At 47.3% G+C, this 23,974-nt stretch overlaps 1 protein-coding gene across 4 annotated transcripts in view; it reads right to left on the bottom strand.

Annotated features, from left to right (window-relative positions):
- Positions 1-4,974: 4,974 nt before the first annotated feature.
- MAD1L1 (mitotic arrest deficient 1 like 1) overlaps positions 4,975-23,974 on the bottom strand; it is a 451,517-nt gene continuing 432,517 nt past the window's right edge. For all 4 annotated transcript variants that reach the window (XM_078381280.1, XM_020804299.3, XM_020804300.3 and 1 more), the window contains one exon: positions 4,975-5,905. In XM_078381280.1, the coding sequence (XP_078237406.1) occupies positions 5,744-5,905 (162 nt within the window). In that variant the 3' untranslated portion in view covers positions 4,975-5,743. The remainder of the gene's footprint in view (positions 5,906-23,974) is intronic.

The raw sequence follows: 23,974 nt of genomic DNA, 5'->3' as shown, positions 1-23,974 counted from the left end.
ACCACCTGTGGCCCCAGAAGAGACACAGAATCAGCCCAGGTTTCCCATAGTCTTTCTGTTTCTAAAGCTCTGCCACCACAGATCATCCTCAGGTTCTGCATCTGAGCACACCCATATTTCTGTGGCCAAAAATCTCTTAACTAGGGATGGAAAGCATGCTTGTTAAAATCCCTGCTCCTGTCAATTTAGTTTTTCTTAATAAACCAAGACATCTCAATACGGGATTTTCAAAGTCTACAAACTTCCTTGTGTCTACTTCAGACACAACACACTTCCTCTTACCACTTCAAGTTCTCTTTAATTTGTTCTAAACATTCTCAGTGTCCATGTCCTTAGAGAAGAAATGTACACACAAACACACATGTCAAGTACCAAAGACTAGCTGATTCAGAAAGACATGAGCAACCCATTCAGTGCTTCAAATACCTTGGCAAAGAATCATCCTAGAATTTTTACAACTGTGCACCAGAACCTGGACATTGTGTACAAAGAATTCTCATCAATAATGCTACTGAGAGCACCAGGAAATTCCTTTCCATTCCCAATAGTGAGAAGAATGTTGTAGGTTTTGTTCTGTGTAGGCAGAAGACATGTGAAGATCAACATCCCTATTCTTACCTGCGTCCCGGCAGCAGATCAGCTGAAAGAAACAGCTTCTTCCAAACCACAGAGAAAGAACTGCAGCAGAGTTTGAGTCACAATTTGCCTTGGTCCCAAGAAGAGATGAAAGTACCGAACAAACTGGAATTAAAGGCTTCCTGTAATCTGATCCCTCCCTTTCTGACCCTTCTTCCCTCTAGGCCTAAAAGATATCTGCAAGAGAGGATAGAAAATAAGCTCTCCTCTCTTCTCCTGTCATCTGATGATCAAACTACTGCTTTCTGGGTTCTTTCCACCCCCTTCATGTAGAGCCCTTTAGAGACCCAATAACCATCTTACAAATGCCCAGAGCCACGTGCATGAGGAGACAGTGAGAGAGAGAGAGACACACACAGAGAGAGATTTTTCCCTCAACCAGTATGTTTGAAACCTCTCAGGGCTGATGCCGGCATCCCATGCATGATACGATAGTCCTAACGATCCGCTTACTTTTCCTTTTTCGCCACAGAGTCTTGCTGAGAGGCGCTGTCATGGGGAGAGGTCAGCTCAATTTGCCCCAAATTGGGTAAATGTGACCTGGGCAATAAGTGGGAAGAACGGCAACCTTCCTCTCTCTCTTTCCCTTTCTCTAACATGTTAAGCTTTCAGCTGAAGTGCGGGTGACGCCTAGCCAAGATGGATCTGCAAGATGGAGAAAGAGGGACTTGCAACAAAGTGAGGCCGCGTGGAGGCGTCCTGTTCAGGATGTCAGTGGGTCAGGCCGGTCCTTGTATCTCCCTGCGCCATCCCCATCAATGCTCTCCATCCTTTTCCCTCTCTCTCTCTCTTTCTCTCTTTTTCTTTCTTCTCTCTTTTCCTCTGTATCGGCATCCTGGTTCCTCTTAAAGGTTTTTAAGGCCGTCGGATGGCGTCATTGTTGTCATGTGAGGCGTAGTGAGCTGCTTTGGGCACAGTTCTGTGAAAAAGCAGGATATAAATAAAATGAATGCGGAAACAGACACATCCTTTGTCCGTCTGTCCAGAACTAAGGGCCACATAGCGAGCCTTCCTGGCCCTAGCTGGCTTCAATCTGAAAACTTTTCATCCTAGATGACTTTTACACAAATCATCATCCTTCGAACTCCGGGATATCCACACCCATGGCAGTGGCAGGCTCTTTGTCAATTTCAAGCATAGCTCGCGCTTCCACCTCTGCTTAGCCAAGATAGTGGGCTTATTGTAAATTTATTAATTACTTTCATTTGTCCTGTAAGAAGCCTGTGGAGCAATTTTTTCTTTCCAGAGGCAGCTGTGGCTCTGCCATTGTGTCGACTGAGAAGCCACGAGCGCCTGACGTCATAATTCATTTTCTCCATGACTGGTGAAGGTGCCTCGTTGTGCATACGAATCAGGAAGTCCTCCCAGGGCACCGGATGCCAGACGATCGCTCTTCACCCCCCCAATCTTCTCTTATTGCTGGAAATGAATTCCCGCAACAGCTTCCCCAGAGCCAAGCGTTAAGAGGTGGGCTACGGCAGGGGCCCTTCTCCGGCGACTGTGTTCGATGCTACTTTTTGAGCAGAGGAGGGGAGATCAGCTCTGCCTTTCCATCCAACAGAAGCACAGCCTGGGCCCTGTTTCATTGAGGGGGGGGGAGGAAGCTATCGGTAAAGAGTGGAACTCTGCGGCAGAAGCAAAACGGGTTGGAAGCAGATTCATCCATAAAAAGCAGGGGGTCATTATTGACTTGGCAGTCAATACACTTTTTCCCCAGCCTTTTTTACTCGGCAGCAAATGTTCGTTCTTCGGGCTCCAGGCTAGGGCTTGCCTTCTGACGTGCCTAGCTGCCGAGGCTCTGAGTTCTTTGTGGGGGACACCTTTTCCGTGGTCCCCTCCTACTCAAGAGGCAGGTTTGGTAGGGAGATCAGAGAGGGTCTTCTCAGCGGATGCTTCGAGGTGGCGGAACACACAACTAAAAGCAACGAGCTTTGTCCTTCTGCCAGCAGGCAGAGGTCCATCTCTTAAGGCCAGCTTTTGACCACTGACTGGCCACTTGACACAGGGATTTTAAAAGACTGGCTGCGAAGCCAGATGTTGAGAGTTCGATTCCCCACTGTGCCTCCCTGACAGGGGCTGGGCTTGACGACCCATGGCATCCCTTCCAGCTGTGCTGTTCTGTTGTTGTTGTTGTTGTAACAACAACAACAACAACAACAACAACAACAACAACAATAATAATAAAACAATACAGTATAATAACAACACCCTTGGAATGGCAGAGCTGGAAGGGACCCTATAAATCATCAAATTGTGGTTGTTGTTGTTGTTGTTGTTGTTGTTGTGTGCCATCAAGTGTCCTCTGCCTTAGGGCAATCTCCAAAATGCCCAGCCCTCAGCCGTCCTGCTCAGCTCTTGTAGACCCAAGCCTGTGGGAATCAATCCGTCTCGTATTGGGACTTCCTCTTTTCCTGCTGACCCTAACCTTTCCCCAGCTTGATGGTGTTTTCTGGGAAATCCTGCCTTCTCATGTGGTGCCCGAAGTAGGACAGCCTCAGTGTCATGGTTTTTTGATGGCTGCTTTCCTTTAATTCTTTGCTTCCTTTTGTGTGCATGCGGAAATCACTTCTTAACTAAGCAGCCCTTTCATGTTGGGATGTGTTAATAATGCTTTGCTTGTTTATTTCTAAACCTGCATTTATCTCTTTCCTTTAAGCTGTACCTGTTTGGGATGTTGTTTGGAACGCTTGCTGTGACCCACCTTGAATTCCGTTCTTGAAAGGGAGCTAAGATATCAGCCGAATAAAGGCTTCTTTTGGCCCCATGGAGCTGCAGCTGATTCCACCGCTCACTACGGAGTTGGGTGCCACCTGGAAAGCCAGAAGCGTCGAGGAGGGCCACTCTTTATCTCCTCTCCTGAGATCTTTGCTATTTCCAGAGCAGCAGCCTATGGGGTAACAGGGCAGGCAGGCTTCCAGTGGCCAAACCCAATGGCCATGGGGCCTCTACAGGTAGAATAAGGATCCCACTGCAGGGGCGGAGCACGGTTTGTCGTTTGCACCGGGTGTTGCCAACCCGTCTGCTGGAGATGCTGTGAATTAAAGTCACCACTCCCCAGCCCTTCCACACAGGGCAGAATCCAATCAGATCCAGCTCTCTGGAGCTATACCCTCCTGGTATAGCCGTCCACTGATCATATTTCTTCTATCGCAGGGCCTCTTCGCAGGGCGCACGGTGAGCGGCCTTGTCAATGGTGGCCAATGTGAAGTATTTTGTTTGGTCTGATGTGGGGCAGCTTCGGCTTCTGCCTAAGAGCAGAACTGCTTGCTAAACATTGACTACCAAGGCAGTCAGGCTTCCAGCTGAAGCCCAAATTTCATGCTCACACACTGTGCGCCCCTGGCCCTGAGAATAGACACAACGATCCTCTGACAGTTTTTCTATTTCTGATGCAATTGTTTTTAGCATTGCTTTTTACTGTTGTTCACTCAGTTATTGATTTTTACTGCACCATGTGCTGCTGCCAAGCACTTCCAATTTTTTGGTCTTGTTTTTTTTTTTAAGCAAGGAGAAGGCATAGAAAAAGCTTTAGATTATAGATGGGATGACGACTTGCTAAATCTCCCATTCTTGTTATTAATTTAGTCACCTTGATTAGACATTTCTCAAGCCCTACAAGATTCCTCGCTTCTCATGCAGGAGCAAAGCAAGAGGCGGTTGCTCTCTTTATTTCAAACCAACTTCTCCACGCAACTCTAGTGTTCTTTTCCTTTGAGGAGCACAGTGCACATGAACAAGCAACCCGAGAAGGTCCGGGTGTTTGTTCAAAACAGACTCAACCCACTGGATGCTTCTGCTTCTTTGAAGTCCATGAAGCAAAATACCAGCTCTTGCTGTTTCTTTCGACTGGTGCTATCTGTGCCAAAACGGTTCTCACAAACACAAAAGCTCTCACTGAGGCCAAGAAGAAATATTTCACTCTCTTCCGGGTGAAGCGAAGGAGAAACTCAGTTTCTTGTTTTTCCGCTTGAGAATGACACAAGCAAAGACCTGCATCCTTCAATTAATCGATCATTCCTAATCGATCACTCCTAATTGATCACCTCAGATGCCATTATACTGTAAGTGACAATGTTCTGTTTTGCTCTGAATGAGACAATCAAGGGAGATGCTGGAACCGGAACAGAACAATCCAGCTTCCTTTCTGGCCTGAAAAAAGATGCCTCCAGAAATGGGTTTGCGGCGCATCATCCAAAGAAGCAGCCTTCTTTCTGTGTGGCAAACTCTGGACGAGGACCACCCTCCATCATCCATGACTGTACCGAAAGCAGCAACACTGAGGAAGATGAAAACCGCCTGTACACTGGAAACGGAGGCACGCAAAGGCACACACAACGCTAATGCAAAGTGACACTTTATTTACAAAATTCCCCAGAACTATTTCCTAACATAGTATACTGTTTTGGAGCTTAAAAACAAATCCCACCCTCGCGTCTCCCAAATTCAAGGAAGAGTAATTAACAAAACAGGCGAGGGGCTCCTCAGCCTCCACAGGGTATACCTGAAAATCTGAGTTCCTCGTCATGAGCCAGCTGCCCAGCAGTCAGTGCAAAACCACCTGTTCCTTGGACGGCGGGCAGAATCAGAGGGACCCAAGGGGCAGAGAGGAGAAACTACAAATATGGCATCAGAGAAGCAGAAAACGGAGGCAACGAAAGAAAGGCTTTGATACAGAAAGTCTGGAGGATGACATCAGACATGTTTACTTATATTTTTACTCTACTCCATCCCAAAGGCCAGGAGGGCAGCTTGCAATACAATCCAATCAAATAAAACAACAACCCCCTCCACTTATTCCCGTTTGTCTTTCCCATGGAAGGAAATAGGGCTGGGATGAGCGAATCTTTAGAGTGATGACCAGGCCAGGCTAACTGGTGTCTTAGAATGGGAAGGGTCAACTGTCTTCCTACAGTAAAAGATGGTGGAGTGTCTCCTTGGGGAGAGCAGCCACCAGTGGGGGGAAACAACGGGCCTTGGAGATCATCCTCCACACGTCACCCACCCCCTCCCTCCCTTGCTCTATGACGGGGATTTCGAACTGGGAGATGCCGCGTGGGCTCCTCACAAACACTAAAGGCTGCTCTTTTGTTTTCTCTCCCAGACAAGGCTAGGTGATAGTCTGGCGGCTGAAGAGGTCGAGAGTGACGGCACTGAGGAAGGCCGGCACGCTGTCCTGCTGGAGAAGGTGCAAGTCGATCAGTTCCCGGACGGTCTGCGAAAACGCCGTTTCCAGGAGCTGCATCTTCCCGCCGCCGGAGGACCTGGTGGCCTGTGAGGGAGACAGAAAAGAGGTGCAAGGGAGGGAAACGAATCGGTTAATTTCATGACTGGCAATATTCTCCCGGGACGCCGGTCGCGTGTTCCAGACTCTGAGCAGCCGAGACTCTTCCAGCATATCTTATTGTAATCAAGGTAACGTTATCTACTGCTGGGCAGGTGTTCAACACACAATTTAATTGGGCCATTATTAAGATTCTGCATTTCCAAATTCTCTGAACGATACTGGCCCCCTACCTCCCCCCCCCACACACCCCTTTGTGAGCTTCAGATGAATAATGAATTGCTGAGCGGCGGGAAGAGTGTTGAGAACATTTTGAAAACAAACTTGAAAGGAGCTGTCGAGTTAACACATGCTGGGAGGGGGAAGAAGAAGAAGAAGAAGAAAAGAACACCACAGAAGGTAATCTATCAATAAAACCAGCCTCAGTGGGACTGAAATAGATCATCAGTTTTGTCCACCATCCCATGCAAGACTGACAGCCTTAACTCCTCCTGCCATCACCCTCCTCCCCAGCTTCCCAATTCTTTGGGGTATTGTTTGTTTTCATTTCTTTTCTTTTCTTTCTTTCTTTTTGAAGATCTGATCATTACCTCCACCACTTCCATCAGCTTTCTAAACAGCTCAGCAGCATCGACACCAAGTCACTGTTTTAAGGCGTGCGTCGGAAGCAAACAGCATTAGCAAAAATAAATAAAAACAAAATGCGGCCTGGGCTCCATGGAGGATGCAGCTCACGAGACCGAACAGGTCCAGGCACCAATCCAACAGGGCGAGCTCTCCTCTTATCTAGGACGTGCGCTTCCACTTTCCTTGCTGGGGCACAGGAAATGGGGGGATGATCAGGGGGGGATTCCTCAGTCACCGAAGCCCCATTCAGGCCCTGGCCCTGGAAAGTAGCACCTTTGTGCCTTCATGCAAAGGGTCTCGTCACTGGGCTTGTCTGAATGAGGCTACAGGGCCTCTGGGAAATGGGAACCCAGCTTAACAAGGTTTCCCAATCCCAGGAGCTCCACAACTGCCCTGAGGCAAATAAGGGGTTACAAAACTGGGCTCCAATATAGCTGGAGACCTGGAGGTTGTGAGTAACATCCACAACCTGTCGTGTGTACCCAACCTATTCTACCTTCTGGCTTACCCTTGGATCTAGTCTGATCTTCTCTCCCGGCTCATGGTTCCTGGATTCTACTCTCTGCTAACCAGGATCCAGACCTGTCATTTACGCAGAACCAGACCGCTGGTCTATCTAGTCCGATGCTTTGTGCTCTGGAAGGCCTCAGCTCTCCAGGGTCTTGGGATGGAGAGTATTTTTCAAGATCTAGGACCTGAGCCAGGGGTTAAGAAACAGAGCAAAACATTGAGGAGCCTATGTGGTAGCAGAGGGGACATGGGACAAAAGCATCACTGGAGGAGACCTCTGAGCATGAAACCTCCATGGCTCTGAGCTTGGATCAAACCTGATGGCCCTAAGCCCAGCTCTAATCCTGGGACAGCGCCCCCTCTTCCAGAAGCTCCAGAATAACCAGCACTGTGATTATCAACGCCAGCATAAGCTCCTGGTGAGAGGAAGGAGTGCTAGGCATCAAACCCAAGACCTGTTGCTTTTTCCCATTCTGCGAGAAAGGGGTGGCGCCAGGAGGAGAAGTCTTGGCCAAGAGTCATCACTGGCCTCAACTGAGCTCCAGAACTTGTTAGGAGGAGTTGGAGCTCTCCAAGGTCCTGTGCTGTCAGCTCTACCGAGGAGGTGCCCCCTTTTGACCCACTCACTCCTGCTGGTTGGCTGGAAAGAGAGAGATCTTTTGCTGGATAACCACACAGTGGCTTTGATACAAGTGGCGTCCATGCTCGCCAAGTCAAGTCTCCCTGTCAAGAGCTTCTCCTTGGCGTTTTGTCCATCTTGTGGGTAGTAAACTTAGAACTGGCTCTCAGACCACCCCCTGGGATAAGGTGGGGCTCCCATTTTGTAACAGTTACACCGCCGAGTCCTGGCATCCCCAGAGAGAAAAACCTCTAACAGAACTATTTTCTTGCATGAGATAAGATTAGCTTCCCTTGGGGAGAAGAGAAACATCATCAATCTTCCTTTTAACACTGGAAATTGGTAAATTATTCAGGGCTTTATGTTTTTTAATATATACTCCTTTCAAAAGGAAGAGGCTCACGCTGCGTTAGCCAGGAGATTCAGAACACGCCTGCCACTTCCTTTGGTCCCCTGCCTGCCTCTCTGCTGATGAAGGCTGGAGAGACTCCAGATGACTTTAAAAAAATGCAGGCGTCCTTCTGGCTTTTCAATTTCATTCAACAACCGACTGTCAGAATGAGATCTGAACTTAAGTCTCCAGCAGAACTGCCAAATCTGAGAGCGAGCAGCCAAACCCAAATTCCACTTGCATTTCTGATCCCGATGACCAGCAGCATCTTCCCTCCGACTGAGGTCTCAGAGACAGGCCAGAACCTCTGGTGGAGGGAAAGCAGTGAGTTACCAACTCCTGACTGTAATAGATCGCAACTCGCTAGCTCCAATTAATGGATTCCACCAAGAAAACTGACAGCATGTAGACGTTATGTGAACACTGCAGCTGTGCACAGAAGGCAAGGAATTTTGGTGGCATGCCTGGCACGCTTTGCAGGGAAGAAACACAAATAGGTTTCCCCCTCTCCCACGTAATCAGGAACTGTCTAGATTCCTGTTCTGTTGACAGGCTTAGAGGCCATGTCTTCAGCAGATCAAAGCAGTAAAGGTCTATATGAATCATGCCACTTAAATCTGCAGTGGCTTTCTTTTTTTAATATTCTCCTCCTCACAGAGAAGTCATAGAATAGTAAGAGTCTAGATCTGGAAGAGACCCCCTAGGGCAGTGGTCCCCAACCTTGGGCCTCCAGATGTTCTTGGACTACCACTCCCAGAAGCCTTCACCACCACCTTGGCTAGCCAGGATTTCTGGGAGTTGAAGTCCAAGAACATCTGGAGGCCCAAGGTTGGAGACCACTGCCCTAGGGCATCGGATCCAACACCATCCTCTGCCAGGAAACCCATAGCCAATGCACCACTAAGGGATGACCATTCAATCTCTGTTAAAAACCTCCAAGGAAGACACAACCAATGTCTTCCGAGAAAGCCTGTTCCATTGCTGTCCAGCTCCTGCCACCAGGAAATTCTTCATAACATCTAGTCAAAATCTGTTTTCTTGTCATTTGAAGCCACTGGCTCCCTCTGGAGCTGCAGAAAACAGGTTTGTTCCATCTTCCATGCATGGAAGATGAATATGCTACCATTTCTAAGTCGTCTCTACTTTAAATGCATATATTTAATTGCTGAAAGCAGGTAGACCATTTACAAGCTAGGGCAGCACTTCAGAGTAGCTCTTTTGCTTCTCCCTTCTTTCCTTCCACTCGAGGCAGAATGCAAATATGAACGTCTCCGTTCCCATATTAAACAGCCTAGGAAAGCCTTCGCCACTCAGCTGGGCCAGACCCAGGCACGCCACCTTCCTTTGTTTCCCCTTCTTCCTTGACGGGGAGACGGAGTTCCTTGGGCAAGTCTGAGCAAGCTTTCATCGTTGTGAAGGTGGAGAGACTCTCCTTCCTCCTTTACAGCCGCCGAGTGAGGCGCCGTCTCCACGTTTAAAGCCCTCCTTGCGGAGAAGGGGGCTCGCCGGGCCAAGCTGACATCTGCTCACGCAAGGCGATGACACGCAGGCTACCAAGGAGGATCAATGTTGTCACTCCGGAAAGAAGCATACGTGACTCCAGAGCGTTGGAGCATCGCTGGAGTTATGGATGAAATGAAGGGATCTTAGCAAACATGGCGTCCCCCCCCCCTGCAAAAATCTAACCTTCCGAACCAGAAAACTGCTCCCAGAAGACCTGAGTCAGAGATCGCAGAGACGTAGGCTTAATGTTCTCTCTACGGCAGGGAGGGAACGGGATGGGAAGGGAACTTCCTCCAAGTCCTTAGAGCTGAAAGTCAATGAGTTTGAATTCCATGCTTGGGATTCCCCACTTTGACTTAAGGGGGAAATAAAATGGCTGCAGAATGAGGGACTGATGATCCCAGCATACGGGACTTCACCTTTTCTCCACCTAACGTCTTCCTAAATGGCTGGGTTCCCTTTTTCATGAGGAAGGTGGGGGGCAGAAAGAAAATAAACGAGCAGTCAAGGAATACAATCCCCCTTGCCTATGAAAGATGGTGAGCATGGTGGCCAGAGAGTTGGACTAAGATGTGAGAGGCTCAGGTTCCAATACCCACTTGACCATTCAGTTTACTGGGTGACCTTGGCCCACTCTCAGTGTGGCCTACCTCGCAAGCTTGTCGTAGAGATATAGCTGGAAGGGGAATGGGTAGATCTGTGCTGAGCTCACTGGAGGAAAGGCGGAGATGACAGCTATACAGCTGCATGATGGGTGGTTTTCTGGGGGAGACAGTGCATGTGCTTAGAGGGAAGGGAGGTATTTTAAGAAATACTTTCCCCCTCCCCGCTACAGCCTGACCTGGATCATAGCACCTGGTCTGCGACTGACGTTTAAACAACAAAAACAGCAGGTCATCAAGTTTTCTAGAGGGAGAAGGTGGTTTCCTTTCCTCCTTTTCTGGCGTGCACTGGGATGGAGCAGCTTGCCCAAGGCTACTCAGGTTGACTCTTCTCTTGGGGAAAAATAAAGAAGTCCTAGGTGGTCCTGCCACATTTACATGGTCTTCAAAACGACAATTGTCTTGCCCTTTCTTCCTCCACCTCCTCCTTTTCTGCAACATCCCACCGCTGGCCACGTGGTTTTTTTTTAACCTTAGATCTAGATTTTCTAATCTCCTCTTTAACAGTTTTAAGATCTTGTCACTGACTAACGAAGCAATGTTAAAACATTCTTTCCTTAAGAAAGAAAGAAAAAGCACTGGGGTGGGGTGGGGAGAAACCCTTCACACTGACCTTTTAGAAGGAAAATCCTTTGGTTTTCTGCCTCTTGTTTCAGATTCTAAGATTTTTCTAAATGTCAGCCGCTAACTGTCCATGCGCAACTTGTCTCTGAAAACGCCAGAGCTGCTTTGCAGAGAATCTGTCAGCACCTTCCAGAATGTCGGCACAGTAAAGGGCAGGCTAAGTAAGAACGTGGACGTAGCAAGCGAAACACGGGACGGCCAGTCCCCTCGTAGTTTTACCTGCTGGAAACGGAGCTGGATGGAAGAGCTTGGGAGAACGGATTGTAGCCAAGCAATAACTTATTCCCATGCACCGAGCTTCAGGGAGGACTCTCGGCTATCACCGGATTTACCTTTCTTGGTTTCCAAAAGACAACTATCCTATTTGCCTTTAAACGTCGGAAAGGTTGGAGGAGGAGTTAACAGAGAATCAATACATAGGCCGGATCTCAACTGCTGAAGGAGCAGAAAATGGACCCAGCGACTCGCTACACCCAAAGAGAGATGTACCAGTGAGGCGCAGAGATTTGAATGACACACCTGGCCCCAAGACCTAGTGGCCTGGCGGAGATCTGTCAACGGCACCTCATTTCCTCCACTCCTCTAGGCCAGAAGGCACGAGGACACCAAAATCCAGCCAAGCTATTTTGGCACATAAAGAAGAAAAAAATGCCACAAAGGGCTGTCCCCAGTCCTAGAAAGAAAAATACAAAAATAGAACCATTTGTTCAGCTTTCTTGACACCTCAAATCAGCCTAGACGGGGGAGAGAAGGGCTTCAGGTACCCAAAGGCAGCACACTTTGGTTTAAAACCCTTTGAAACCCCGAGGAAAGGGACTTTAAACATTCATTTGGCTTTTCAAAGCCTCTGTGCCCAAGCTTGGCTCTAACCATTGTCCCAAAGCCTCAAGAATTAAGAGGAGGAAGGAAAAGGGAGAAAGCAATGCAAGTAAAACACAAGTCTTTCAGCCCTGCCATTTGAACAAAGGAGAAGTTTAATTGTGCCAGTGTTCATTCTCCCGGGGGTGGTATGATTACTAAAGCCCCCCAACTGAATCACGCCTCGCTGAACCATCTCTCCTAAGCATTAGGCCCTGTTCAAATATCAGCTCCCCGGATACCACGGAAATCACTGTAATTAGGCACTGTTCATCTAAATTGATGGAAGATGCTTTTGGAAAAACACATCAACAAGAGCAAAGGCAAAGTGGACCACTTGACATGGTTATGGCTGACATTGTTTTATGAGGTGCTTCAGCCTATTGTGCTTGGGTTTTCGGCTTCCCTTCTTAGTAATCAGTAAGGTTTGGATGCCTCTGTGTGACATCACACTGCACAATCGCACCCCCTCCCTTAACAATGTGGCTCTAATAAGGATCCTTTGCCACGCATCAGCTGGAGGAAAAGAGACTCCCCTCGCCCTGAACCATCCTAAAATAAGCCCCTGTGTTTCTGGCTAGGTTCCTCTTGCTTCATATATTCTCTTTGCGAGCTCAGAGTGGCTGGCTGGTTCTTTTTAGTAATTGCTTTCTCCCAGGACCTCTGACCCCATGTTGCCAGCTTGATATACGAAGTGAATTTCAGAGAAGGAAAGGGGACAGATGACTATGAAATGACTTCCAAGGAATGTAATAAAACAAGCCAAAGAAACAAATAAACAAGCAAGCTGCTCTGCCAGGTTTGGACAAAAGGAGATGCCGGCAGCCGGCTGATGGGACCAGAAGGGAAACCGAGTAACAGGGAGGGAGAGGCAAAGAGCAACTTCAAGGAAAACACAAGATTTCTGACAAGCTCTCTCTCTCTCTCTCTCTCTCTCTCTCTCTTTATATAGCGTAGATTTCAAATTTGAAGAACCAGCACAGCTCCTTTGTTGTTAAGGTGGGAGACCTCCAGCCTCCTGTCCTAATTCTGGAAGGATACAGGCTACCAAATTCTGGAGCTCACAGGAAGCATAATTGGGATCCTCAATAAGAAACCCAGTAAGGGCAGGCAAGCTCTCCTGAAAAGGGGGCCCATCTTCCCTCTAGTATTATTATTTACCCCTTGTGTGTCCTGCACCCATGGAGAAGGAACACAGAGAGAGCCTGGCTTCTCAAATTTTTTGGGTCCTCCTTTTGGATTTTAACTCTCGGCATTTTGCACCACTGGCCAGATCCGGCTGCTCCTTTGTGGGGCAAAAGTCCAAAACATCTGGAGGACCCAACCTTGAAAGCTGTCTCAGAGAAGACTGGAGCCTTTTGTCCATCTAACTCAGTTTGGCACTAGCTCTCCGGCATCTCCGAGGCCTCTTTCCCGTCACCTGTGACCCAGTTACCTCCACCATTTTGCCAGCTTGCCTTTCTCCCAGAGAACGCGAGGAAATGGAAAACAGAAAAGGGGGAGAAGAAGGGAGATGAAAGCCTCCCGGCTGGAGAACCTGCCATGTGATTCATGGCGCAGGTGGGTTGGTGAAGACCTCAGGATTCACCGACTGCCAGCTAGAAATCAATTCCCTTGTTTCTTGTGACAGCCTCATCTCTTTGAAAGAGACTGTGGGGGTGAGCATAAATAAGGGATGTGGTAGGATGGGAAAAGGGACAGAGTGGCATCTTAATCACAAAGGGTGACTGTTGCTTTATAAGCACACAGAAAAAAATACCAGGGCATGATTAATCCCTTTGGCTGTTGTTGTTGTTTCCACTTTGGTTGTGTATTTTTTTTTCCCCCCCTTTCAAAAATGCCCTTGCAGAAATGGAATGGAGTGGGCAGAATGGCATTGCGCGGCCGAGCCTCCAGGGCCTGGAGCCGGCTTCAAAGATCAATCGAGACTTGCCTGAACGTTTGCTTGTACGGAAACTTCATGGCAAGGGAAAGAAATGCAAAACAAGAACGGGGGGGGGGGGTTCTGTTGCCATCTGTCCCCAAAGCATAAAGATTTCAAAGCAGCAACGCGCAGGCTCAACAGCACACCTCATCGCGACTTCGCACTAGGCTTCGTCGTCATCGTCATCTCCGCTCTTCCAAGTTCCTCTTTCGTCTCAGCCTAGTGCCCTTAGGCAGAACCTTGAGATAAATTAAGAAAGAAGAACGGCAGGCATGTGCTTAGTCACTTCCATGCAAAGTCTCTGATGCGGAGCTGAAGATTTGCGTCTACAAAGGACAGGGAGAGGATCAGCGGCTGCTCTTAAGATCTCAAGGGGAAAGGAAACCCAAGAGGAGCAGGGGAGAAACCAGTAGGGAATCACCCCTTCAGGGGTGTCTGGATCATTAAAGGGCCTCTAAGGCATGGGGAAGAGCATCACACCAAGGCTTCCAGCCCTCACCTTGAATTCGTGTCAGAGGATTCTCGCAGCCAGGCAGGAAACACCAAAGGCTCCACAGACAAGCCCAACTCATTGATCTGAAGAACTTCTCCAAAGCACAGGAAGCTCTTGTCTGCTCTCCTCATCCTGACCCCAAGGGCATCCAGACTGTTTTGAATCCAGGTTGACCTAAACAGTGGGCAACTATTTTGGACTTCACGTCCAATAAAAGAGGAACATTTCCGCTCGTGCTTCTGATCTGTAGTGGTTAAAAGATCCCATTTAAGCTCCTGCTGCTGCCAATGTTAAGGAGCTCTTTCTGACGACACAACCAACCCGACAGGCAGAGTAACACCATTGGGCCAGCTGAAGAGTTACTGCTGTCATGAATCCGAGTTTTTATTCCTCCCCAGGTCAAAGTGCCACTGAACAGCTGAAACAAGCTTCAGTTTCTCTCACAAGGTACTCTATGTCAACTCAAGGAATGATTCAACCAGATCAGCCAGCCATGCATGGCAGAAAAAAGAAGTGTGGGATGCTGGGAAGATCAATTAATTTGACAGCCCTCAATGATATTTTTCTCTCAAAGTTCAGGGGCTGAGATTCATTACTGTGCTAATACTTGGGAAGCTGGGATTCGGAGACAGCAGAGTTGAAATCCCTTCTCGGTCTACTGATGGCTGCCTTCTCCACCACGGAGATCTCAGTGGCCTTATGAAGAAACCCACAGATAATTTTGGCATTTGAAAGGAAGAAGTGACACTAATAGACACACAAGGGAAGGCTGGATCCTGAAGGCCTGAGTGACAGCTACAGATAAGTTGCATTCAAAGAAGAGGCATTCGTAGGACCATGGATCTAAAGTGTCCTTTTAGGAACGTAGAAATGACAGAAGATGCCTAGCTGCAAGTCAGACCCTTCCTCCATCTCGCCCAGTATTGTCAACTTTCATAGGCAGAGGCTCTCCAGAGATTAAGGCTAGAGTTTTTCCTTGCCCTGCAGGAGACTCCTCATACTCCCTGGTGGTCCCCTGCTCCGTTACCAACCAGGTTTCACTCTGCTTAACTACTGACATTAGATAAAGTGCAGTTATGAATTACTCTTTTGACTGGGGTTTTTAGTACTACATTTTCAATGGCAGCCTCGGGCTGTACTTCTTTAGAAGTAGACATCTGTAAGATTGGAGAACAGTCTCTAACTCTACCTAACATCGAACCTTAGAACTGCAGACCTGGAAGGGACCCTGTGGGTCATCCAGTCCAGCCCCTGTTAAGGAGGCTCAATGGGGAATCCAACTCCCAACCTCTGGCTCTGCAGCCAAAGATCTAAACCATTGAGCTACCCATTTGCGGGTGCTCACAGCTAGGTTAGAGAGTATGATACCCAAGTGCCCTGTGCAGCCAGATATTCATCAGCCTCTCCCGATTCAAAGACGAGAGGCAACCGGCGTCGCACAGCCATGCAAGGCTTAAAGAAACTCCACCTTGTAAGTAAAGAAAAAAACATGGTGTACAAAGGGCATTCAAGGAATTCAAAGATTAGGTGCCATCGCTGTAATATCGAGGCACTGCTTTTCAAGTTCATACTACAAAAGTGTGAGTGTCAATGTGAGAATGTGTGTGTCTGTCATGAACAGCATCCCAGCAGACATGACCTGTAGAACAGCTGGAGGGTGGGAGGCAGATGTAGAAGCTCTCTTCTCACCCCTGTTCTAGTTCCTCCATATAAGGACCTGCGATGGTTGTCTAAAAAACCACATCTGTGCATCCAGGCACGTGTGCAGACCACAGAGCTATCCAACCTCATTGCTCACTATCCTTCGTTAGGCCAAGGCACCTAATGAAGAAGAGAGTCGATCTTGCTCCCATGCTTGAGTTTCTCTGGCGGTGGGGCCACCGTCCTCCAGCTCAGCTCCAACTTTGGCTAGAGGTGCACCGGGAAGAAAGATTTACGCAGGCACCCTCCCTGCAATTATGAAGACAGAAGACAAGACGCCCAGCTCTCATACGAACGGATGCCTTTTCGCCAGCAGGCCTGTACGCATCACAGATCCCATAGCAGCTGTCACACCGCGGTCTCATCTGAGCTCCAGGACTGCCGCGGCTTGATTAAACACACTCTGAGAGATCCCGTCTCCTCCCTTGGCTGCCGTTTCCCTGAATGGAGCACCTTCTCCTCTCCAGATGTCACCAGGCGACAGGAGATGCCCCAACTTCAAAGGAGAGGCGCTGCCATCAGTGCCTGCTTCCATAGCGTGGCACTAAATTTTTAATGCTCGCTTCTTTCGGCAACATGTCGCTAATTAGTAATGACCTCGAGGCAGATAAATCGCTCAAACGGCAATCACTGCAGCCCATGGGCATTCTTTAAAATCTGGCCTTTCTCACCGCATCACGTCTTTCAGCTATCATCTCCAGTGCCCAAACAGACAATTTGTTACCTCTCGGAAGGGGCTAAGGAAGGGACAAGGTGATCCGAGGAAAACCTGGGCTCCATATTCTCCCTCCCTCCTCTTCCCACGCTCTCCGATCCATTCTGCTGAGCTACCACGTCTTGATTCCCTCTGCTTTCGAGTCTTCCACGCTTCCCTCAATTCTTGCCGATATATTTTATTGTTCTAAAATTAACTGCAGAACCGATTGTCTTCTGCCATCAAACGGGTTTCATACGGGAAGCAGAAAAATAAAATGTTTTCCAAATATTTGACATTTAAAGGCATAAAGACCTTGAACATCCTTCTTTAATGGGTGTTTTGTGCCTTTCCTCAAATGAAAGACTCTCAACAACGGCAGACATTCTATACAACAGTGTCACGATCGGGGGGTTTTCCCCCCTTAATAGAATGGAACCTACCATGTGGGAGGCTGATATTGATTCTCAGCTGTTTCTACCAGAGCTTAGAAATGTTTGCAGTCTCCAAACAGGGTACAAAGGCAACCTCTGCCGGCTTCTGTTTCCTGCCACTAGCACGTAGTAGTGTTGCTAGAATCTCCTAACCCATGGGAGATTTCCAGGCTCCAACTGATCTAAGGTTGGATAGAATGGAGTAGATAAGAGCCATCCAGGGGATCCATCTACAAGGTGACCAGTCTACATCATCCTCATCCTCTAAGAACCTTTTAAGTGAGGCTTCCACCCCCCAATGGGAGAACACCTGCTAAAGATTATAATTCACCCTCCACACAGCATATTCAACGCACAAACATCCCTCCCATGCAACCGTGCTATCCTGAACACAGTCAACTTGATCTGGTTTTGGAAGCTAAGCAGGGTTGCAGCTGGTTAGTTCTTGGAGGGGAAACCACCAGAGATTCTCCAGGTAGGGCTGGTGAAGAATCCTGTTTGAAACCCGGAGAACTGTTGTCAGCCAGAGAAGTGATATGGAACTGGATGGGCCAATTGTGCAACTCAGTAAAAGGTGAATTCCTCTGCTCTTACAAAAATGACTAAGATCCCACAAGCCTTTTAAGGGATACCTAAATATTTGCACATTCATTCATTCATTCATTCATTCATTCATTCATTCATTCATTCATTCATTCATTCATTCATTCATTCATTCATTCATTCATTCATTCATTCAAGTAACAGCTCTTTCCTTATCCCCAAAGTCATGCTCGGAAACTGCTTCTGAAATGTTACCCCCCCCCAAAAAAAAAAACCCTCCCGGTCATTCAACATACAGAAGTGCAGTTGGAGAAGAACATTCAGAGGCTTCCAGAGTTGAAGTCTCTAGGACAAGATGGAACTCCTAATGGATGGATGGGTGGATGGATGGATATAAAAATGTTAGCTCACTCTGTGGTTCCAAATGATTTATCTCAAATTGAATGAAACCCATAATAAGTGCTCCATCACTCTCCAGGCGGCTTACAATTTAATTATACAGGCTACACATTTCCCCTCTCCCTGGTGAGTTGGGTAATCAATTAATCAACTTCAGAAGAATGGAGGGCTGAGTCAACCTTAAGCCGGTGTCCTGACTCTGTCGAGTTCAAACTCAGATTATGAGCAGCGTCTTGGCTGCAGGACAGCAGTTTAACCACTGTGCCACGAAACTCCTAGGGATGGGAGTACAGAAGACACATCTGCCATCCGATCTGAATGGTCAACTAGAAGAGCATCTAGCCTTCAACCAGCCCCAGAATCCACCTGCAGGTCCTTTTTCCCCTTTCAAGGTGGGACCAAAGATTAGAAATGGAACTGCACCATGAAATGCCAGGGATCCAAAAGAAGGAAACGGCGTTGCCTCAAACACATCCTTCATGGCATTGTATCTCTGCAAATATGTCAAGTACTGTATAAACCATCCTTAAAGGCCATCTTGGCCTTTATCTCGTTTGTCTCCACAGACGCCTAGTGAGGCAAATGGTTCTTTATTGACACTGAAGCTGAAAAATGGGTATTCCCCTTCCTCCATCACAACCGAGCAAAACATCTGCAGGAAGATGCACGGAGACATCTTACGTCTCTCCAGCAGCCTCAGAAAGATATCACCTGCGCCGAGGAAGGCGTTCGGTATTTATGATTCAATCTCAGTGCCTGGGGAACACAATTTGGGCTTTTATTACACTTATATTGTAAATTCAGCAGTATAAAATACATAAGTGTTAGCATACGGAAAAGGACGGAAGCCAGCTTTTGCACTCTGGATAAGGGTCGAGTCGGGTAAGGGACGACTCAGCACACCGGTGAGAAGCAAAGCTCACATCTCTTAGAACCACTTCACACACTCACTGCAAGCAAACTGATTTGAACATGTGCTGGGTTATACTGAGTGGGATGTGGTGGCGCTGCAGGTTAAACCGCAGAAGCCTCTGTCCTGTAAGGTCAGAAGACCAGCCGTCGTAAGATCGAATCCACATGACTGAGGGAGCTCCCGTCACTTGTCCCAGCTCCTGCCAACGTAGCCGTTCGAAAGCATGTAAATGCAAGTAGATAAATAGGTACCACCACAGTGGGAAGGTTACAGCGTTCCGTGTCTAGTCGCGCTGGCCACATGACCACGGAAACTGTCTGTGGACAAACACTGGCTCTACAGCACCGCCCCCTAGAGTCAGACACGACTGGACTCAATGTCAAGGGGAACCTTTACCTTGGGTTATACCATCAAGCTGTTGACCTCTCCATCCCAGCTTTGTTTGGTCAGACTGAAAGCACATCTGTGGCATTTTTATAAAAGGTCTCTCCCAGAGCTGCAACTGGAGGTCCTTTAACAAAAGGATGCCAGGGGTTGAACCTGTGGCATCTGGTATGCAAGATATGCATTCCACTACTAAAGTATATATTCCGGAGACTGAAGGGTATACTTTTGGGGACTTGAGGGTTGGATAGGTTACACCAAAACCATCGCTTATGCAGGCTTCTGGGAGTGGATAATACGTTTTCAGACCAATTTCCCCTCCCAATCTGTCAACATGGTTTGGAGAGATCATATTTGACCATAAGCCGTTACTTTGCTTACCCCTGACCTAAAGCAAAGATGCACACCAAAATCATGTTATTATGAAATGCCCAAGGCCTGTGGTCCCCAACCTTGGGCCTCCAGATGTTCTTGGACTTCAACTCCCAAAAATCCTGGCCAGAAGAGGTGGTGGTGAGGGCTTCTGGGAGTTGTAGTCCAAGAACATCTGGAGGCCCAAGGTTGAGGACCATTGCCCAAGGCTACTCAGGCTGGCCCTTCTTCCTGGAGACATATAAGGGAACTGACTTCCTGATCTCTGGCTCTTCAGCCAGGTACCCAACCCACTGAGCTGAGTCCTCTTTACCTAGAAAACCCCAGAAACTGACTTGATGGCATGCAATTATTATTACAACAGTTAGATGAAAAACGTTTCAAAGCACTGGAGGCTTTCTCTGAAAGGAAGAGAATGTAGCAACTTTGAACTTTTATTAATTTGTTTACCAAATTCTGCATTTATGATGCAGGATAAACACTGCCAAATGGTGGAAATCAAATTCAGTTTCCTGCATCCTCTCCTTCCCGACCCTATTGTGGCTTCATCACTGCCCAGATAAGCTTCTGGCTATCCAGTCACATGAACCTCCAACCCACACATGCCTTGTGATTATTTTCCAGTTCAATTAGCACGCGCTAGAGCGGAGCAGTAATTTTATACTACAACTATCAGCTCCAGGAAAATATTATTCATTATGTTACCAAAAAGCAGGAGCTATGTGGAAAATGAAAGCTAATAAAATTATGGCTGTGCGCTCCCCAGTGTTTATCTAGCAATTCTACTGTTAAGTCACAGCAAGCTTTTTAAAGTCCCAGGTTCTTGAAAACAACAAAACTCAAAATAACTCATGTTCAAGTGTTCATTCTAAAAATGCTAGCTTATAGTTATGTCTGCAGAAAACAGCTTAAAACACGAGAATCTGCTGTTTTCCCTATTAGATCCTCTCTCACAGGACACCATGGATTTAATTGGGGGCGGCAGGCACAACCTTTGCTTGGTTTATTTTAACCTGATTCACATGTGCACAGGTTGGAGTTCTTCCTGGCCCTTCTCAAAGCCCCCTGTGTTCCCTGGTGGTCACCTGCTCAAGTATTAAGCAGGCTTGGCCTTGCTTCGCTTCAAAAAAAAATAATCAAGGAAGACCAGGTACATCCAGGATGGTATGGATGCTGGCCAGCCTGTCCTTCTTTCAGCAGGCTCCATTCTCTCCCCTCTTCCTACCACCACTCCCCTCCCAAATGACAGGCAATGTTCCATGGTCACCGAGCATGCTTCCTCACAGCTTTGGGGTGGGTGGGTTTATCATTGCTTTTAAAAACAAATCTGTGTCACATGTTACTCTGTGGCAGCAAAATTGCTTTTATTAACGCTCTGCCTACAGAAATAACTTGTGAATTATTAACGCACTGAGAACCCTAGGCTATGCTCTCTATTTCCCTCTACTGGGCAATGTTGATATTGTACCTGGAAGTACTTAAAAAAATGTTTTTAAAAAAGGGGGGAATCCTCAAACATATCTTAAGAGTCACAAGATGATGGCATGAAATTTGGGGGTGGGGATCTGTAAAAATGGTTCTCAACTGTTCATTTAGACATAATGTTTGAAAGTAACTAGAAAGCATTATTCATGATAACACAAAAGTAATTCATAACTATTAATTAACATTTGTTTCAAAGTGTAACTTTAGTTACCCATCGTTATTGCAAAAAATCACCATGGTTCTCATAATAAATAATTTTCGGGTTCTTCATCTAGTCTTCTTTGTCAGTCAATTATGTTAGATGGCAGCTTTCCTTCTCGTCAACCTCATCAGGTCTATAACTAAGTGAAATTCACCCTGGAAATCCAATCGACTGCTCCTAATTCACATTTCGGTGTAGCCCAACCCAACCCTGAGCGAAAGTCAACTGCTCCCATGCATTCTTTGCTCTTCCTGCATCTCCAGGTCCCTCCGCTGGCTTTGTAAAACTAAGACATTAAGAGGCAATAAATGAAGACAGAGAATTTTGTTCCAAACAAAAGGCAAGTCGCTCCCAACAGAACATTTCATGCTCCCACTTTTTTACGTTATTGCTCAGGCCTCGGAGGTAACAAAAAAGCACTTTAGCTGCTGTCACTTTCTCTTTGTGCACACCGTGGAGACCAGGAGCTGCTCCCCCCTCCCTTCACCATCCCATTCATGCATCCAGGAGCCACAGAATAGCAAGAGCAGGGACAACTGTGATAACAACAGGCCATGCCACCCGAGGAGAGAAAACCCCTTCTTTGGCATTAGCTACTCGCCACAATAACTCCCAGGAAGTAAAGAAAAATGCAGATTTTTATGGGGGGGGGAGATAAGAACCATTTCTGACTTGCAGGTGTCCCTACCTTCCTACCACCCTCGTGCATAGGAATGTATGCTTCGGGCTTTTTTTTGCATCATACAGTACAGATGCGTTGTCACATTCAAAGCAGAGAGATCTTTTCATTGCCGTCATCATTACTCTTACCCGCTGTCATCTCCTATGCACGGCACTCTCTTGAAATAGTTCAAGATTTTGGATACCTTGGTAGTCCGGAATTTATCACCCAACCCTTTAAAACAAAGGACCACCAAACTCTCGCCTTTTACTGAAATTCAAGCCTCCATCAGAGTTGGCATTAAAATTTAGTTTGACCACCAGGAACAGCCAGTTTTAGCCATCACTGCCACAACAGCAAAACACCACTATTTCAATTCTGAATCTGTACATGAAGTTACGAACATGAGAACCCAGAAATCTGCCTTCTATGAAATCTGCCTTCTATGAAATCTGTCTTCAGACATTTGGTCCATCTCGCCCAGTACAGTCAACTCCAACTAGCAACAGTTCTCTGGGGTCCTTTCCTTACCTAGATAAACTGGATATTATCTAATGGTTCTCTATTCTAAGCTCTAACTAGCCCTGATCCTGCCTCTGTTTCCAAAACTGGACATCAGTGTGTTCAGGGTGGTAGGAAAGTTCAAAAATTGAAAATGGTTTAAAGCTGGCCCTCCTGATGTTTTTCAACGGCAGCTCCCACTATCCCTTCCTTTTGGCTACAGGTTGCCCACCTCTGAATTTGATGAAAATGCTGCCGGCCGGTATGACTAGCATGGCTACTGGGAGGAATCTGCACAGATGGCTCCTCAACCAGGCCAAGCCAATTCCAAGGGAAAGCCAGCCGGCCAGTCATTTCTCTTTCCTTCTAAACATCTCGGAATCAGTACTGTATCTCACCTGCCAGTCAGTCTTGCCCTCTAATGCTGTAGCCAAAACGGTCCGGCTTCAGAACACAGGCCTATCCTTTGCACAGTATAAACTGACAATCATTGCCTTAAAATTGTCTCCTCTTCATACTGTCCCGCTCCAGACTGAAGCTTGTTAGATGGCGGTCCTCTGCAAAGAGGGCTTTATCCAGATTTAGTCACAGAAGCCTCCAGACCCCACGTCCCAGGCTTTTCCTTGCTAGTCTTGAGACTGCGCCGACTTCTGCCTGCCAAGAGAAGCCGCGAAACCGAAACCGAACAGGCTAGAAAGAGCAATTGCCTGTCCATCAAAACAATTGCTTAGATCTGGTATCTCGCAGCGATGCCGGGAACAGCTTTTGGAAGGGGAAAGGGATGTGTTTATCACAAACGGAAACGGAGGGGGGAATTCCCATTTGAAACAAACAGCCTGGCTAAGTTTCCTGCAGAGGTTTGTGCATTTACCTTTGGTGTAAAATTTTAGCTATAGGATTTTCTCTCCCTTCCTGTTTGCATTACAGAATCTGGCAAGAAAAACTGGGCTGTTTAACATCAGAGAGGACTGGTTTTACCTGATCTCTAAAACCAGAAGACGGGAATTCTTATCAGGACCATAATGTGTCTAATTTGTTATAATGTACAGTATTGCAGTTTTATGCTGCCTTTCTCCTAGCTAAGGGACTCAACATGCCTCTTGCCCACATACACACATGTGCTCACCATGGTCCTGGGGCCATGGTTCCCTCTCCTGGTTCCTTCTCCTGCTCTACATTGTCTGCTTGCTTATAATCTCACACAACACAGCTGAAGAGTGTTTGTTTGTTTGTTTATGAATGAATGAATGAACAGGTGACTTCCCCACATTCCCCCATTTCCTATTAGGCATAATTACTATATAGACCATCCAAAGCCAGATCAGGTAATGCTAAACACCTCTACAGCACCACATGCCGGAGAGGAGACAGGATGGAGGAGAGGCTGGTTATGATGCTTAGGAAAATCTAGACGGCCACTGTTTGAAAAAAGGATCCCGGATGGGCTAAAAGGGTTTCTCTGATGCTCATTACTAGTGATGGGCACGAAGCACCAGACCGGTAGCTTGTATTTCAGCTCAACATGTGTCCAGTGCTTCCCAGCCCCACCTCCTCCAG

Source organism: Pogona vitticeps, chromosome 13, assembly GCF_051106095.1.
Source record: "Pogona vitticeps strain Pit_001003342236 chromosome 13, PviZW2.1, whole genome shotgun sequence".
Taxonomy (NCBI): Eukaryota; Metazoa; Chordata; class Lepidosauria; order Squamata; family Agamidae; genus Pogona; species Pogona vitticeps.
This window is presented reverse-complemented; position numbering and strand designations above follow the sequence as displayed.